This window comes from Panthera leo, chromosome E3 (genome assembly GCF_018350215.1).
Source record: "Panthera leo isolate Ple1 chromosome E3, P.leo_Ple1_pat1.1, whole genome shotgun sequence".
NCBI classification, from domain to species: domain Eukaryota; kingdom Metazoa; phylum Chordata; class Mammalia; order Carnivora; family Felidae; genus Panthera; species Panthera leo.
Window position 1 is genome coordinate 6,200,107 of NC_056694.1, and position 17,187 is coordinate 6,217,293.

Below are 17,187 nucleotides of genomic sequence, written 5' to 3' on the forward strand. Positions count from 1 at the left end.
AACCTCATAAAGGTCATTTTTTTTTCTATAAAAAAAATCCCCCCTCAAGGGAGGGGAGGGTGGGTGATGGGTATTGAGGAGGGCACCTGTTGAAATGAGCACTGGGTGTCGTATGGAAACCAATTTAATAAATTTCATATTAAAATAAATACATAAATAAATAATAAAAATAAAAAAATCCCACCTCTCGCATCACAATTAATGGTAAAAGATGGAAAGCTTTCCCCTTAAGATCAGGAACAAGACAAGGATGCCTCCTTGCTCTTATTCAACATAGTATTGGAAGTTCTAAACAGATTAATTGGGTAAGAAAAACAAAGCCATCCGGATTGGAAAAAGAAGTAAAATTGTCTCTATCTGCAGAAGACAAAAACTTGTATATGGAAGATCCTGAAGAATCCCCCCACATACACACAAATTAGAGCTAACAAACAAGACATAGCTAGGCTGCAGGGTTAACATACAAAAATCACTTGCATCTCTATATAGTAGCAGTGAACACTCCAAACCTGAAATTAATAATTTTATTTACAATAACATCAAGAAGAATAAAAGACTTGGGAATAAATTTAGCAAAAGAAGCACATGACTTACATGCTAAAACTATTTTAAAAAATTAGAGAGGGACTAATATATTAAAAAATACCCCATGATCATGAATTGGAAGACTTAATGTTGTTAAGACGGCAATACTCTTATAAACTGGTCTACAGATTCAGCGTAATCTCCATTAAAATCCTAGCTGTCTTTTAAAAAAAAAAAATGAATTTATTGTCAAATTGGCTTCTACAACACCTAGTGCTCATCCCAACAAGTGTCCTCCTCAATGCCCATCACCAATTTCCCTTCTCCCCTACCCCCATCAACCCTCAGTGTGTTCTCTGTATTTAAGAGTCTCCTATGCTTTGCCTAAATCCTAGCTGTCTTGCTAGAAGAAATTGGCGAGTTGATTCAAAAATTCATGTGGAAATGCAGGGGATTCCAAATAGCTAAAATATCTTGAAAAAGAATAACTAAGTTGGAAGACACTTCCCTATATCAAAGCCACCACAAAGCTACAGTAATCAAGTCTGTGCTACACGGACATAGGGTAAACATGTTGATCAATGGAAGAGAATCCGAAGTCTACAAATAAACTCTCATGTGTATGGTCAGCTGATGTTAGACAAGGGATTTAAGACCATTCAACGGGGACAGGATGGTCTTTTTGATACTGGGACAATAAGATATCCACACATGGGATGATGAAATTGGACCCCTAACTCACACCATTTACAAAAGTTTATTCAAAATGGATCAAAGGTCTAAATGTAACAGCTAAAACTATAAAACTCTTAGAAGGAAACTTGGACATAAATCTCTGTGACCTTGGATCAGGCAATGGATTTTTTTTTCATGTTTATTATTTTAGACAGAGAACATGAGTGAAGGAAGGGCAGAGAAAGAGAGAGGGAGACAGAGGATCCGAAGCAGGCTCTGTGCTGACAACAGAGAGCCTAATGCAGGGCTTGAACTCATGAACCGTGAGATCATGACCTGAGCTGAAGTTGTTTAACCAACTGAGCCACCCAGGCACCCAAGGCAATGGATTCTTAAATATGATACCTAAAGCACAAGCAACCAAACAAAAAAGTAGATAAATTGAACACTTTCAAAATTTAAGACTTTTGTTCAAGGATTCTACTAAAAAAGTAAAAATGACAATCTACAGATTAAGAGGAAATACTTGCACATCATGTATCTAGTATCCAGGGTCTAGTATCCAGAATAGACAGTGTAAAGAACTCTTACAACTCCACAAGAGAAAGACAAATTACTCAATCTTAAAATTGAGCAAAGGGTTTGAATACACATTTCTCCAAAAGATACACAAATAGCCAATAAGCACATCAAAAAATGATCATTAGTCGTTAGGAAAACATACCAAAATTCCAACAATATAGCCCTTTGTACTCACTAGATGGCTACAATCCCAGAATGGACAAGTGTTGGTAAGAGAGCCAGCATGTACAATGATACAGCTACTTAGGAAAACAGTTTGGCAACATATTTGTTTCCTATCGTTTCTGTAAAAATTACCACAAATTTAGTGGCTTAAAACACCACATCATCTTCTAGTTCTGGACATCAGAAGTTCACAATCAGCTTCACTGGACTAAAGGCAGGGCTGGCTTCTCCTGGAGGCTCTGAGGAAAGAATCTGCTTCCTTGCCTTGTTCAGCTTCTAGAGGGGCCATTTGCATTCCTTGGCTTGTGACTCCCTCCCTCCATCTTCAAAGCACAATACGCTAATCTCCCATTCTGTGGTCCTATCACCTGCTCTGACTTGTCCTTCATCCTTACTGTAAGGGCCGACGTGATTACACTGGGTCCATCCAGATAATCCTGGATAATCTCCCCATCTCAAGACCCTTAACTTAATCACATCTACAAAGTCCCGTTTGCCATACAAGGCGACATTTATAGGTCCTGGGGATTAGGAGATGGAGGTATTTGGAGGGGGAGCCACTGTTCAGTTTACCTCCAGCCTCAAAGAGTTAAACAGGATGACAATATGACCCCGCAATTCTCCTCCTAGGTATGCTCTAGGATGTGAAAACACATCCACACAAACATTTGTGCACAAAGCACCATTATTCATTATAGCCAAAAAGTGGAAACGCAAATGTCCACCGACTAACGAATGGATAAACAAAACTTGGCATGTCCATACAATGAAATATTATTCAGCCATAAAAGCCATGAAGTCCTGGGGAGCCTGGGTGGCTCAGTCAGTTGAACATCTGATACTTGATTTCAGCTCAGGTCATGATCTCACAGTTTGTAAGTTTGAGCGCCAAATTGGGTTCTGCACTGACAGTGTGGAACCTGCTTGTGATCGATTGATTCATTCATTCATTCATATTCTCTCTTTCTCCCTCCCTCCCCCTCCCCTACTCACATGTGTACACGCACATGCTCTCTCTCAAAATAAATAAACTTGAAAAAAAAAAAAGGAATCAAGTATTGACATATATTACAACACAGACAAGCCTTGAAAACATTATGCTGAGAGAAAGAAGCCATGTACAGAAAGTCAGAGAATGCTAACAGCCATTCCGTTTAATGGCTGCTAATGTGTCATCAGATCTACTTCCCCAGATCAAATTTATCTCTGCCCTGTAAGACTCCTAATCCTAGCAGGGTGCAATAATGCATGTGGATGGTTAAGATGGGACACAGACAGTGGCAGATCATAAAAGGATGTAGAGCCACGACTATCAGAATCTAAGAAGAGAAACTCCCCAGTCAAGGTATTCCGGAAAGGACCCACGAAAGACAGCCTTAGGCTGCACATCAATGCAGAATTTGCACTAAGTGAGGTTGGGGTGGATGGGGAACTGATGATGAAGGACAGCACTCGGGTCCTAGGCAAGACTTTATATGTTGAGTGACTAGATGTAACCCCTCATTTCTTATTTCTGGCCGAGGGATGGTAAGTTCATTTCCATTAGAAGCTGGACTTCATCTACCCCATCTCGCTCAGAACATAGATCCCAGACTTACAGCCACAAAGGTAATGGCCCTTCGCTTTTCAACACCACCAGCTTACCTCTACCCCCCTCCTTAAAGACCCTGGATTAGAGTTTGCAAGTTCCGAATGTATTAAACGTTTTCAAGCCAGAGAAACTTCCTGAGGATGGATCTCCCACACCACCGTCCTGAATGCCATATTCCCAATGTACGTACTCCTTTGGTTAGTTGTTCAGAAGCTGGGTCAGAGGAGACATTGGTGATATTTCTCCTCTTTAAGGCCTGCTCATCTTTCTTGGCCTTCCGGAGCTCCAGGCTGACTGCCATCCGCTGTTGCCGCCTCATCTAACGAGAAAAAAGAAAGAACCAGAGCCCTTAGAGCAGGGGAGTCAGGCTGTCACCCCATTTATCTAAAACATGCCTCAAAGCGTCTGATTTCACTTTTACAGTGACAACAGTAAACAGTCCAGAAGAGTTAATATTACACAGTAAATAGTCAGCACGGTTTACCTCCTCTGCTTTCTCCTAACACCACATCCAGAAAAGTAGTTAACTTTCTTCCCAAAGTGAAGGAAGCCTGTCTACATTCTCGGCAGGCCAGGACTCTCAGCTGTAGAACCATCCAAGCAAAGTGTACCATTGTCCGGAGTCTGAGCACATCTCCATCAGTACTGATTGGTCCCGGAAGGGCAGGCCTGGGCCTCCCAACTGGAGATCCAGGCAGGGCTGGGGACTATGGCCTCTGAAGACATGACCCACATGTCCCTGACCATTTCCACCATTAGGGATCAGTCTACAGGTCATTGGAGCCTTGATCCAGCCCTGGATGCCAGACTGAGGGAGATTAAAATTAAAAACAAAACAAAATAGACCCTTTTATCTTGGTTCAGAAGAAACTCCTCGACTCTATTGAGAATCCTGGGGGAAATGATCTAACCTGGGTTCCCCACATCATCTTCCCCTCCATTTCTGATACATCCCAGCCATGAGATTTTTACTGCACTACTGCTTCATAGGGCGAAGCAGTTGCTTGGTACTCACAGATGCGTCTTTGCCTCGGTACTTAAATTTTCTCAGCCTCTCTTCTGGAGCATCCAAAGTCGGCATATTGACTCGAACAGTCAACCACCTGTAGGTAGGGCAGTTACCAGGAGATTTTCAGTGCCCAGTGTGTGGGCTCCTATGTGACGGCCATCCTTGCTCTAAGCCCTTAAGGGGCCCCCGGTGGATCGGAGAGCAGACTTGGGAGGCCAGCTTGCATGGGCATCACCATACCAGCTCAACAAGCAATAAGCACCATGCAAGCACAAAGGAGACCAGCCCTGGGCTGCAGGAGTAAGGGATGCCTTTTAGATGCATTTTGACTTGAACCTGGCCTGTGGTGGCTGGGGTAAGCTATAAGGCAAGCACAGAGCCATCTCACGTGGCTGTGTCCAAGGAGTTCTGTACAGAGCATACGTGCAGGCCGGTGGTGCCCAAACCAGGCTAGGACAGGAAGAGGATGGCCCTCTTCTCCCACACCCAATCCACCAGCCCTTGGGTCAGGATGGTCTCCAGCATGACCCGCTCGTTCTAACTCTGGTAGATTGCCTCCACCCGGACCAGGCTACCATCACCTTTCAGCCACACTAGAGCAACTGCCTCCCAATGGTTCTCCCTGCTTCTACCATTGCTCTATTCCAATCTGTTCAATACACAGAAGCCATGTGATCTCCTAAAGATGAGCATCTGATCATTTAATTCTCCCTGATTTAAAACCCTCTACTGGCTGCCTGCTGAGTTTAGAAGAAAACACAGTTCCTGTGATACCCATCCTGCGTGATCTGGCCCCAGCTCACTTCACCTGCAGCAACACTTTGAATTCCTATGTAAGCATCTAAGGATCTTCTCAGTCTGTTCTATCATTTCCACAGATTTTACCACCCACCCAATATTTTCTTGTTTATCTTCCTTTCCCTATTCCCAATCACGATGGGGTCACATGTGTCCGAGCTACGATTCCTCAGCCCTTTCACGATGTATGACATATAGTGAGTAGGTACTCAAATCTTTGAGGGTGGTGGGTGGTAGGTCACAAAGAGAGCTGGTCCCCAGTTAGAGGAGGTTATTCAAATCAGGCCACATTTTAACTTTCTACAAGGCAGCTGGGAATGACATTTCTTACAAGTGTGCAATGAACGTCCATCTGTTCCCAAGAATCCGGGATGAGCCAGACAACACTGGAGAGAAAACTAGATAAAGAAGACCAGAGTTGGGGTGCCTGGGTGGTTCAGTCTGTTAAGCGTCAGACTCTTGATTTTGGCTCAGGTCATGATCTCACAGTTCATGAGTTGGCCCTCCGTGCTGACAGTGGGGAGCCTGCTTGGGATTCTCTCTCTCTTTCCCTTTCTCTGTCCCTTCCCCACTCTCTCTCTCTCTCAAGAATAATTTTTTAAGTTGTTAAAAAAAAAAAAAAAAAAAAAAAAAAAGACCAGAGTCTATTGCCTCTATTCTTGAGCATACAACAGCTGGGAATAATTTGGCCAGGAAAGACTAATTCAGACACATCAGTTTGGATGGGACCGTGTAGGCAAGTAGAATTCCAGAAGTAGAGAGCCAAGACCGAGGTCTTAAGAAGAGAGATGAACTCCGTTTGAGAACAGAACGAGAACAGAGTCTCGATGACATTCCTGGTAGGGCCTAAAAGAAAGAACCAGCAAGGGACCAGGTAAAAAGAGTTTGAGTCAGAACAAAAGAATGATAGTGTCTGAGGCACAAGCTGTAACAGCAGCTACCAGGCCACCGAGGACGATTCCCTAAACACAGTGCCACCAGCCAGCCACAGCTTGAAAGAGCAAGCGGGCTAGGCCTCAAGCCAGAGAGTAATCATGTTCTAGACTTTCATCTACTTTTAAATAATCTCAAATTCTGCTCCATAAGAAAGAAGAGTTGCTTTTAAGGACCAAAAGAACAGAACATCCTTTTTTTTAAAGTAGGCTCTACACCGAACATAGGGCTTGAACTTACCACCCTGAGATCAAGAGTCACATGCTCTACTAAGCCAGCCAGCCAGCCACCCCTGGGACACCCTTTAAAACACCATCTCCAAAGAGTTTTGCTAGTCGGCTAGAGTAACCAGGGTCAAGACAGTTATCAGCTGGAAACAGATTTGTGTCAGAGCAAGGAGCTTTACATCTCCAAGAGATAAGGCACGTGGCATTTTATCAGTCTGGAGTAGAGTCGTATTAAGGGCTCAGTTCAGGGAGCAATGGCCAAAACATTTATTGCATGCCAGGAATGCCGGACACTCGGGATTAAATGAAGCAACATTAACAGGAAGGTGGAGAGAGCCCCATTTTACAGGTGGGGAAACGGTGTCAGAGGTCACTTCCCACAGAAGCCCAGAGTGCCCACAGCTGTGAAACATCAGAGCCAGGACTTCAGCCTCCATCTGACTCCCACGTCTGTGCTTCGGATCACTAAGCTCTGTAACGAGGTCTGAGGAGGAAGACAAGTCACTACCACGGGTGGCGCTCAACGCACGGGGGAGACGCTGGAAAATAGGAAAGCGTAGGTTTCAGCGAGGGAGGCCACTTCATTGCCACCTCATCCACTGTTCGTGGCCGACCAGCTCAGTCCAAGAGACCCTCTGAATGTGCATGAGGCCAGTTTGGTACAAGGGGATGAAATGCTTTTGTTTCGGGAGAGACCCAAGGCAGTGCCTGCTCCAGGACTATTGCCACGGGAACCACACATCCTTCTGCCACAGCCCGGAACGTGTGGCCACAAGGGAGCTTAGAAGTAGATCCAGGGGTTCAGGCGATCGCCACCTTCCTTCCAAATCAAATATCAAGCAGAAGGCCGGTAGGAGACGCCCAAGCAGAAAAAGTTCTACTTCAGATGGAACAGGGTCCTTTCCCCTCCCCCACCCCCGGGGGCATCTCGAAGGAGCAGTTTGAAAGTCACGGATTTAGCCAAACCACTCATTTGGGGATAGTCTGCAAAGCAAAGCAAATTCTTCTGGCTTTTGCAAGTTTCTCTGGCCTCAGCTCCAAGTGTGCGCTCTTCCCCTCATGTTCCTATTTGTAGCGTCCAGAGAGCCATGACCCTGCCACCCTTTACCAGTCGCAGGAAAGAGCCCAGGCTCGGAGGTAGGCACAAGATCAAAGTCAGAACCTGTCTTCGTCAGTTCTCAGAGTTTGAGATCCAAAGAAAGCCAGATTAGCTATTTAGGCAAACATCACCAATGCAGAGGCTTTACTGACCCAACCTCTGGCCACCTCTGCTGCTCCCCACACACCAGGAGACTCCTACCCTGAGGGGCAGGTGGCAAGGGACCCTGACCAACCTCATGGTCTCCCAGGCTCCCAAGCTGCTCTTGACTTTTTGTTCCTTTTGGTGGAAAGGGAGACTAGGGGACTTCTAAGTCTTGTTGATGGCACGGAGTCACTTTCTCTGGTTGGGGCATTACAGGCCAATTTTTAAATACTTTTCTAGATCCAGCTGAGCTCTGTTACCATCTTTCAGGAATTGAGAACGGTTTTCAATTAAGATCTAGATCATCCAAGAGTCAGCTTCTAGAAAGTATTTTTCAGATTTTTACACACATTCATGGTATAGAAAATTCCATACCTCAGAAATGGATTGAACATTAACTTCCATAACCTACCCCTCCTCCAAGTTAACCTTTAAAAATTCACAAGCGTACCAAGGGGCTAATTATAGAAGGGCTGTTTGATAGACACAGTTTGGCCACATGTTTCTCCACTTGCCTGTACTGTGGACTTTTTTTTTTTTTTTTAAGTAATCTCTACGCCCAACATGGGGTTCGAACTCACGACCCCAAGATCAAGAGTCACATGCTCTGACTGAGCCAGCCAGGCACCCCAACCGGGGGCATCTATTGACGTATATTCAGAACTGCATCACTAACAGCCACTTCTTTGAACAGTGGGATTTGTTTTAAGCTAAAACTACACATGGGGTTGGATCAAGGGTCATTCCCCGGGAAGGGCTGGGGTCACTGAGTGCACATGGGTCCGAAAGCTCGCACAGCAGGGCCGGAGTACAGGGGTGAAGAAGCAACCATGGGGGCATGCAGGGCTGGGGGTGGGGTGCCACGGACACACGGACCCCAACTTGACACTCACAGGGGCTTACCAACGTAGGCAAAACGTGTCCAAACACTAAGCTTGGTGCAGGGAAACACACAGTCAGGTGTGCCTCCAAGGCTGGGAAGCAGAGGGCCCAGAAAGAAAGGAGGCAGGAGACCAGGTCCTCTTCCCGGTGGTCCTACTGTGAGGCTTGGGAAGGCTCTGGGAGGGGCAGAACCACCCTGGGAGTGATTCCTACAGGTGAACATGTCTTGGTGGGCATTTCAGGGAGAGGTTACACAGGTACACAGATCTATAGGCTGCCGTGTGGTCAGGTCCCATGCACCGTCAGCCCCAACATGGGCTCTGAAGAGTAAACAGACACCCAACAATGGTCACATCCTCCTCACCCACCCAGAGAGCAAGCCGAGCACCACTTAGCACAGTTTCTGTAAACCAAGGCTGAGTTCAACAGGAAGAGACCTGGCCTAGCCTCCCTGGGAGCTGTCCCTCTACGCAGGCCGCAGGCTTTTGCAGAGGGGACAAGGCTGCAGCAGCCTCGCCCAATCCCCAAACAGGAGCAAGGTGTCCCGTCGATGCCCAGACAGAGGATTCCAGGAGGACACGGCCACACCCGGAACCCCCAGCGCCCACCCAGTCCTTACTCACCTAGAAAGGAAGCACAGCCTCCAGCCCCCCGTGGGCCTTAAATGCCCTCAGCAATCAGCAGGTGTTTCGGGGCGTTTGGCCCTTCCCCACAGGGTTGGTTTCTGACTCAAGTCAATGGATCTGGTCTTTGGATGTGCATTGGAACCACATGGGGAGCTCTGAGCAGCCTGCTGCCTGGGCCCCAGCCCTGAGGCGGATGGAGTTGGTCTAGGAGGAGGCCCCGGACTCCAGCTGCTTCTCATGTCTGGATGAGGCACAGACGGGAGCCTTGGAGGCACCATGGACCTTCAGCCTCTGCAGCTGTGGCCTTTTGAGACCCTTATGAAGTATCCACAGAAAAGGGACAGGGTGGGGTGGGGATATCTCCTTCCAGGAAGGGGTTTGCATTCTGGGTGTTTAGGTATCTGGGATCTGGCTAGATTGGCCTCCTCCTAAAATGGGAGTATTAGGCTTAACACTGTTGTGGAACAGTTACCAAGTGTTTATTCCCAAATCAGACTGGGAGATTGGGTGCTGGTGAGAATGGGGTTGGCTTTCGCATCAAAATGGAAATGGGAAAAAAGTTTCACATGTTGATTCAACAAATATTTATTGAGTCCTCACTGTGTGGCAGACCCTGACGTGCAACGGTGAACAAGATGACCTGGTGCCCACCCTCCCATCAGAAGTAGACATGGGCCCTTCCCAGCAGAGTGGGAGCAGGACCACAACTGGGAACATAAGGCAAGGAAGATCAGGGAGGGTTTCCTGGAGGAGGTGTTACCAGAACCAAATCCTCAGAAGAAGCAGGAGTTAGCAGGTAAAACACTGGGAGAAAAAGGCTCCAGGCAGAGGAAACAGCATAGGAAAAGGCACTGAGGCAAGTAAAATGGCTATGGTTCCCCTGGAAACAGAGGCCATTCAGGATTGCCAGAGGGGTGACAGAGTCAGGTGCCAGGGCAAAGGTGACCTGGTGTACAGGGGAGGGCTCCGTGGAGGTTGTCCGCTCTGGTCCAGGCAGTGAAGGCTGTGCTGTCTGAAGGGGACTTTATTTTTAGTTTAGTTTAATTTAGTTTATTTAAGTTTATTTATTTATTTTTGAGAGAAAGTGAGAGAGCACAAGCAGGGGAGGGGCAGAGAGAGAGAGAGAGAGAGAGAGAGAGGGAGGGAGAGAGGGAATCCCAAGCAGGCTCCGTGCTGTCAGCACAGAGCCCAACATGGGGCTCGAACCCACAAACCGTGAGATCACGACCTGAGCTGAAATCAAGAGTTGGACGCGTAAGCGACTGAGCCACCCAGGCGCCCCTTTAGTGTGTCATTTTAGAATATTCAACTAGCCTCGGAGAGCTGACGAGGACTCTTTCTGGGGGCGGGGCTAGAGGGAGGAGGGGCATATGGGGGCGTGGCTGGTGGGGGTGGAGGTGGGAGGGTCTGACTCCAAGACCTCCTGGTTCCTGGAGGGGGAAGTATGGGGAGAAGCCAGGTTCTGAGTGAGTGAAGCGTGGAGCTTCAGGGTTGGACCCTCACACCCAGGTGCCTGGAGGCCATCGAAGTGCAAATGCAGCCAGTCGATTCAGGGCTGGAGCGGGACTTGGTGACCCACTGGATGTCGTGGTGGGTGACAATGACAGAGACACATAAGTTGATGTAGTTTCAAACCGAGGTCCCTGGTGAGTAGTGGGCATTCGGGATGATTTACAGGAGGCCTGAACTTGTGGGATCCAAGGCTATCAGAGGGACGGTCCCAGGCCCCCTTGCTCTGCCCAAGGCATTTGAGATAACCCACCACTCTCCCTGCTCCAGAATCCCCCTCACATCCTCATCCCTGCTTTGGCCCGTGCCCCTTCCCCTTTGGGCTCTTCCACAGACACAGCTGGAGGGATCCCTGCAACATTTAGCTCAGGTTATACCAGTGCTCCCCAACATGCCTACAGATCGCCTATGAGGCCCTTCATGTGCTGCCTTGCCTCCCCCCCCACCCCGCCCCGTTCCACTCCTCCTGGCCTCACTCCCACTATTGTCCCTCTTCAGCCACCACGGCTTCCTCACTGCCAGTCAAATGCATCTGGCCAGTGCTGGCCTCAGGGCCTTTGCACCTGCTACTCCCTGTGCCTCCCTCACTTCCCTCAGGTCTTAGTTTTTAGAGACCATTCCTGGTCACCCTGTCTAAAATCAAACTTCACCTCAACACTGCATTCCCATCAGACTCCCTAGCAGCACTTGTTAACATTTAAATGCAGAACATTTACTTGTTTATTTTCCACCTCCTGCTCTGCCACCAGCCCCCAGAGCCCGGTGGTGCAATCTCTATGAGGGTGGGGGTGTTGTCTGTTTTACTCGCTGCTTTATCCCCACTGCCAGGAAGAGTCACTGCTCATTATACTTGTGGAATGCATGCGTGGGCATATGGGTCCCAGAGCCAGGCTCTCCCCCTGCCCCCACTGTGTTACAGGTGTCCCTCCTCCATCACTCAGAATGTACCCAGGATGTACAGTGGGCATGCTCAGTAACCTTCCCAAGCCAGGCATCGAGCCGGTGTCCTTTGAATAAATCGAATCAGCGTGCACACTGGTGCCCACAGTTGCTATGCGAAGGACTCAGAGAAGCAGGAGGAAAAGCAGTTTGGATGGACCCCGAGTCCTCAAATGGAAGTCACTTCATCCTCCCCTACACCTAAGCCCCAGTCATGAGTAACAGCCACATCATCCACCAGACTGGGAGCCTGACATCAGCCCCCCACTCCCCGTCTCCTTCCTCCATCAGCCCCGCCTTCCACTGAGCCCCGCTCCTTGGCCCTCCCGACCTCTGCTCTGCTGGCCATCAAGGGCCACTTGCCCACTGGTCTGGTGACACTTTCCTATAACACCTGTCCAACAAACTCGCACATTAAATTTTCAAGAGTGAATTACCCAGATGTATTTATTTACATGGTTTTTTAAAAATTATTTTTTAATATTTATTTATTTCTGAGAGAAAGAGACAGTTCAAGTTGCAGAAGGGCAGGGAGAGGAAGACACAGAATCCAAAGCAGGCTCTAGGCTCTGAGCTGTCAGCACAGAGCCTGACGTGGGGATCGAACTCACAAACCATGAGATCACAACCTGAGTCAAAGTCAGATGCTTAACGGACTGAGCCACCCAGGCACCGCTACCTGGTTTGTTTAACCTGCCTTGACTCCTCTGATGTAGTAGGGATTACCAATTTGGTTTCACAGAGCAGGAAACTGAGGCTGCTGACATTGACTTGACTTGACTGAGGTTACATGATGGGGGAAGGCCAGGTCTGTGTGGCCCCATGTTTGCCTCAGGGCTCTGACTTGTGTTGGGATGGTGCCTGACTTCCTTCCTCCCTCCCTCCTTCCTTCCTCCCTCCCTCTCTCCCTCCCTCCCTCCCTCCCTCCCTCTCTCCTTCCTTCCTTCCTTCCTTCCTTCCTTCCTTCCTTCCTTCCTTCCTTCCCTCCTCCCTCTGTCCCTTTCTTCCTTCTGTCTTTTATGGTGGTAAGACACACATAACATAGAATTGACCATTTTGGGGGCGCCTGGGTGGCTCAGTCACCTGAACTCGCGGTTTGTGAGTTCAAGCCCCACGTTGGGCTCTGTGCTGACAGTTCAGAACCTGAAGCCTGCTTTGGATTCTGTGTCTCCTTCTTTCTCTGCCCCTCCCCCGCTTGCTCTCCACATCTCTCTCTCTCTCTCTCTCTCTCTCTCTGAAAAATAAATTTAAAACATTAAAATTTCTTTTTTAAAAAATCCACCATTTGGGGGCTCTTGGGTAGCTCAGTTGGTTGAGTGTCTGGCTCTTGATTTCAGCTTGTCATGATCTCACAGTTCGCAGGATTGAGCCCCATATCAGGCTCTGTGCTAAGCATGGAGCCTGCTTGGGATTCTCTCTCCCTCCCTCTCTGCCTTTCTCTCTCTCTTTTTCTCTCTCAAAAATCAATAAATAAACGTTTAAAAAAAAAAAAAGAAATACCTGGCATATGTTTCCTAATTTCTTAAAAAAAAAAAAATCAACCATTTTAACCACTTTTGAGTATACAGTTCGTGTATGAAGTACACTCACACTGCTGTGCAACCATCACTGCCCTCCATCCCCAGAACCTTTTCATCTTCCCAAACTGAAAGTGTGTCCCCATCAAACCCTAATTCCACAGCCCCCTCCCCCAGCGCTGGACACCTGACCTTCTACTTCCTGTCTCTAAGAGTTCGACTCCTCCAGGGACCTCATGTAAGTGGAATCGCACAATATTTGTCTTTTTGTTACTGGCTTAGCTACACTTAGCATAACGTCCTCAAGGTCCATCCATGTTTTAGCATGTGGCAGAATTTCCTTCCGACTTCCTTCTTTGAAACAGGAACACGTTTTTGGGGGGTTTTGTTTTTTGTCTTTAGGAACATACTTTGTTAGTGTAGTATCGTTAATGCCACTACACTGGCATCCCAAGGGCGGGCGGTGTGGGGCAGACGTCCTCCCAGACAGGAAGGAGTATTTATCACTGATGTCACATCTCTTATAATGGCCAAGGCAGGGGGGTAATAAAAGCAGACTGATTTCTAGTTAGTGCTCATCGTTGTCTCGAATCCTCTATGGTCAATGCATCGCCTTGTTGCCCGTGTTCCTGGCCAACTGCTCCCCCCACCCTCCCGGCGTGGTCATTCACTGGTTATTTATAAATTTCTAGTCATCATGTTATAATATAAAAGGAGTTTCAGAAAAAGAACTCCGGAATTGGGGAGTTGATGTAACAATTCCTCAGGGGATTTAGGAAAAGTTCCGTGATGGAAGTCAGTCTTTGGGAATCCACTGCTCCTGACAAACGCAGCTGTCAACATCCTTGGCCTCTGCATGTGTGAGTGTGTGTGAGTATGCGTGTGCGTCCACACACACATGTGTCAGAAAATCCCCCAGGGTCTAGGGAAATTTAACCCTCCAGGGTGATGACCCTTAGGAGCTAAGTTTAGATTCCTCGTAGGTGCTATTTGGCCTAGAAGCAGGAGATGAGGAAAAAGGGGATATTAAGGAAAGAACAAGGCAGGCAGGGTGGGATACCGGAAAAGGAAACCAAAGGCTGATTCTTCATCAGGTCTGCAGGCTCTCTGGTAAAATCGGAACCTGAATTCCTCAATACAGTAGCTATTTCCTAAGAGTGTGTTCTGTTTAACGGCCTGGTCCAGCATCACTGCTCCCAAGTTTCCTCATCCACCTGATTACCCTAAGCATTTTCTTTTCTGGGAACGTGGAGGCAGTCTACCCAAGTTTCTTCTTGCAGGGCACCGGGGTGGCTCAGTTGGTTAAGCGTCTGACTCTTGGTTTCAGCTCAGGTCATGATCTCACGGTTCGTGAGTTTGGGCCCCGAGCTGGGCTCTGCGCTGACAACATGGAGTCTGCTTGGGATTTTTCACTCCCTCTCTCTCTGCCCCTCCTGGCTTGCTCTCGCTCTCCCTCAAAAAATAAATAAATACACATTAAAAAAAAAAAAAAAAAAAGAAGTTTCTTCTCTCTGGGACCTCTGATTAACAGAGGCACAGATCATGCCCAGAGTCCAGGGTCATGTGTGGCTTTCATCAGACACCATGTGACCCAGGAGCTGGGCTGTGGACAAGGCTCCACAGAGACCAGCTACTGGACACCCACCCTATGCTGGCTCTGCAAGGTGCAGGAGTGAATCAGAGTCCCTGCTGCCAAGGAACTTAGAACTCAGGGGGCGCCTGGGTGGCTCAGTCGGTTGAGCATCCAGCTTCGGCTCGGGTCATGATCTCACAGTTTGTGAGTTCGAGCCCCACGTCGGGCTCTGTGCTGACAGCTCAGAGCCTGGAGCCTGTTTCGGATTCTGTGTCTCCCTCTCTCTCTGCTCCTCCCCCACTCGTGCTCTGTCTCTCTGTCTCTCTCTCTCAAAAATAAAACATAAAAAAAAAAAAAAAAAAAGAACTCACCTGCCATCAGTTGAGCACCTGGACTCTAATAATCACACAAGACCTTTCCCTCTGTCATTAGCACCTCACCTATGCACCTCACCTAGCACCTCACCTTACAACTTGGTAAGATAGATATTATTATCATCCCAGATAAATAAGTGGGGTAGGTATTCAATGACAGCACTGTATGTCCAGCATAATGCTCCCACTCCCTGTGATGGCTCTGTGGAGGATATGCTGTCTTCACAGAGTGCAGGAAAATAAGGCTAAAGTTCACTCCAACCCAGTCCCTGGCTCCAGAGAGGGTACCCGCTGAATGGACAGATGGGTGATTGAATGGATAGATGGATGCAAGGATGATGGATGATGGATGGATGGATGGATGGATGGATGATGGAGGGATGGTTGATGGATGAATGAGTGATGGATGAATGGATGATGGATTGATGATGGATTGATGATGGATGAAAAGATGATGGATTAATGGATTATGGATTATGGAAGAATGATGGGTAAATAATGGATGAATGGATGGATGAACGGATGATGGAGGAATGATGGATGGAAGGGTGATGCATGATGGATGAGTAGCTGATGGATGGATGGATGAATGAGTGGACGATAGATGACAGATGAGTGATAAATGAATAGATGATGGGTGGATGGATGGGTGGATGATGCATGAATGGATAATGGATGGATGGTTGGATGGATGGATGGATGATGGGTGAATGGATGATGAGTGGACAGATGATTGATGATAGATGGATGAATGGCTAATGGATGAGTGGATGATGGATGATGGATGGATGATGGAGGAATGGATGATGGAGGAATGATGGATGGATGGATAGATGATGGATGAATGGATGAATGAATGGGTGATGGATGAGAGAAGAATGGATGAGAGATTACCCAGCTGAGTTGGGGTTGGAGTTCCCCTGGGCTTTCCAGACACTGGATCTTATTCAACCTTGGGAGATTTATAGAAAGTAGAGAGACTCCTATGGAAAAATAAGAATAAATACTTCCTGACAAAGAGGAATGATTCCCTGGAGGATGAAAAGTTGGAAAGATTTTTGGATATTTTTTAAATAATGATATGAAAATGGCACTTTGGTGCCAAAAAAAATCAAATTGAGATATAAGTCTCAGTGTGGTATGAGAAAAAAAAAAAGTGTGCAGTGGGAAAAATTGATCTTCAGCAGCCTTGACCATCATATTTCTGGGATACCATAAAATTCACCATTAATTAGCAAATCTCCAGTTGGCTTGGAATCAGAGACTTTTTAGGCGGGGCTGACTTTGGAGAACTTTTTGTCCAGGTTCCAGCTTGTCTCTGTCCCAACTGCAAAGCGCTGTGTTCAGAAAAGCCTGTCTTAGGCCCTCCCTTTTGTTTCAGAGCCTGCAAGGAAGATTCCAGCAGTGGCCTGCTGGGGCTCACCCTTCCCTGACATGACCCTGCAGGATTCCAAGGGTCTCTGGGGCGAGGGGCTATTTCTGGGCCCAGGCTCTGTGTCCATGTTTGGTCTTCAAGAAGCACACTGTGAACTTTCCTCCACCTGCCAAGACTTCTCCCTGCAGCCCTCCTGGGAGGACACTGGGCCCCTTTCCTCCAAGGCGGCAAACAACAGCTGAGAATGCAGCTTCTGGCCCTTACCAGGAAGGACCCTCCAACCACTGCCCTGGGGCAGAAAACCGAAGGGAGCCTCTTGAGACACATCGACTGACATTTGTTTCTTTTTTTTCCCCCCTAAAAAATAATTCGAGATCCTAAAAATAGTCCTCATTGAAAAAACTCCAGGCAACGCTGATACGTTTAAAGAAGGTTTAACCAAAAAATCACCTGAAATTCTGCCTCCCAGGGCTAACCGGCATGATCATCTGGCTGAACGTCCTTTCAAATAAACTCTTGGCACCTCTGTTCACACAGGTGCCATTTTGCAAAAATGGCTTCAAGCTATTCTATAATCTTTCTTTAAAAAAAACAACAACAAACCCAACAGTATGCTGTGGGCTTTGTTGAATGCCAGTGAATAT

At 47.4% G+C, this 17,187-nt stretch overlaps 1 protein-coding gene across 1 annotated transcript in view; it reads right to left on the reverse strand.

Moving 5' to 3' along the window:
- The window catches only part of KPNA7 (karyopherin subunit alpha 7), a 121,300-nt gene that overhangs the window by 18,290 nt on the left and 85,823 nt on the right, over nucleotides 1-17,187 (reverse strand). Inside the window, exons 2-3 of the mRNA XM_042921102.1 lie at nucleotides 4,554-4,641; nucleotides 3,729-3,857 (exon numbers count right to left, since the gene is read on the reverse strand). Coding sequence (XP_042777036.1) covers nucleotides 3,729-3,857; nucleotides 4,554-4,619 — 195 coding nt within the window. The 5' untranslated portion in view covers nucleotides 4,620-4,641. The remainder of the gene's footprint in view (nucleotides 1-3,728; nucleotides 3,858-4,553; nucleotides 4,642-17,187) is intronic.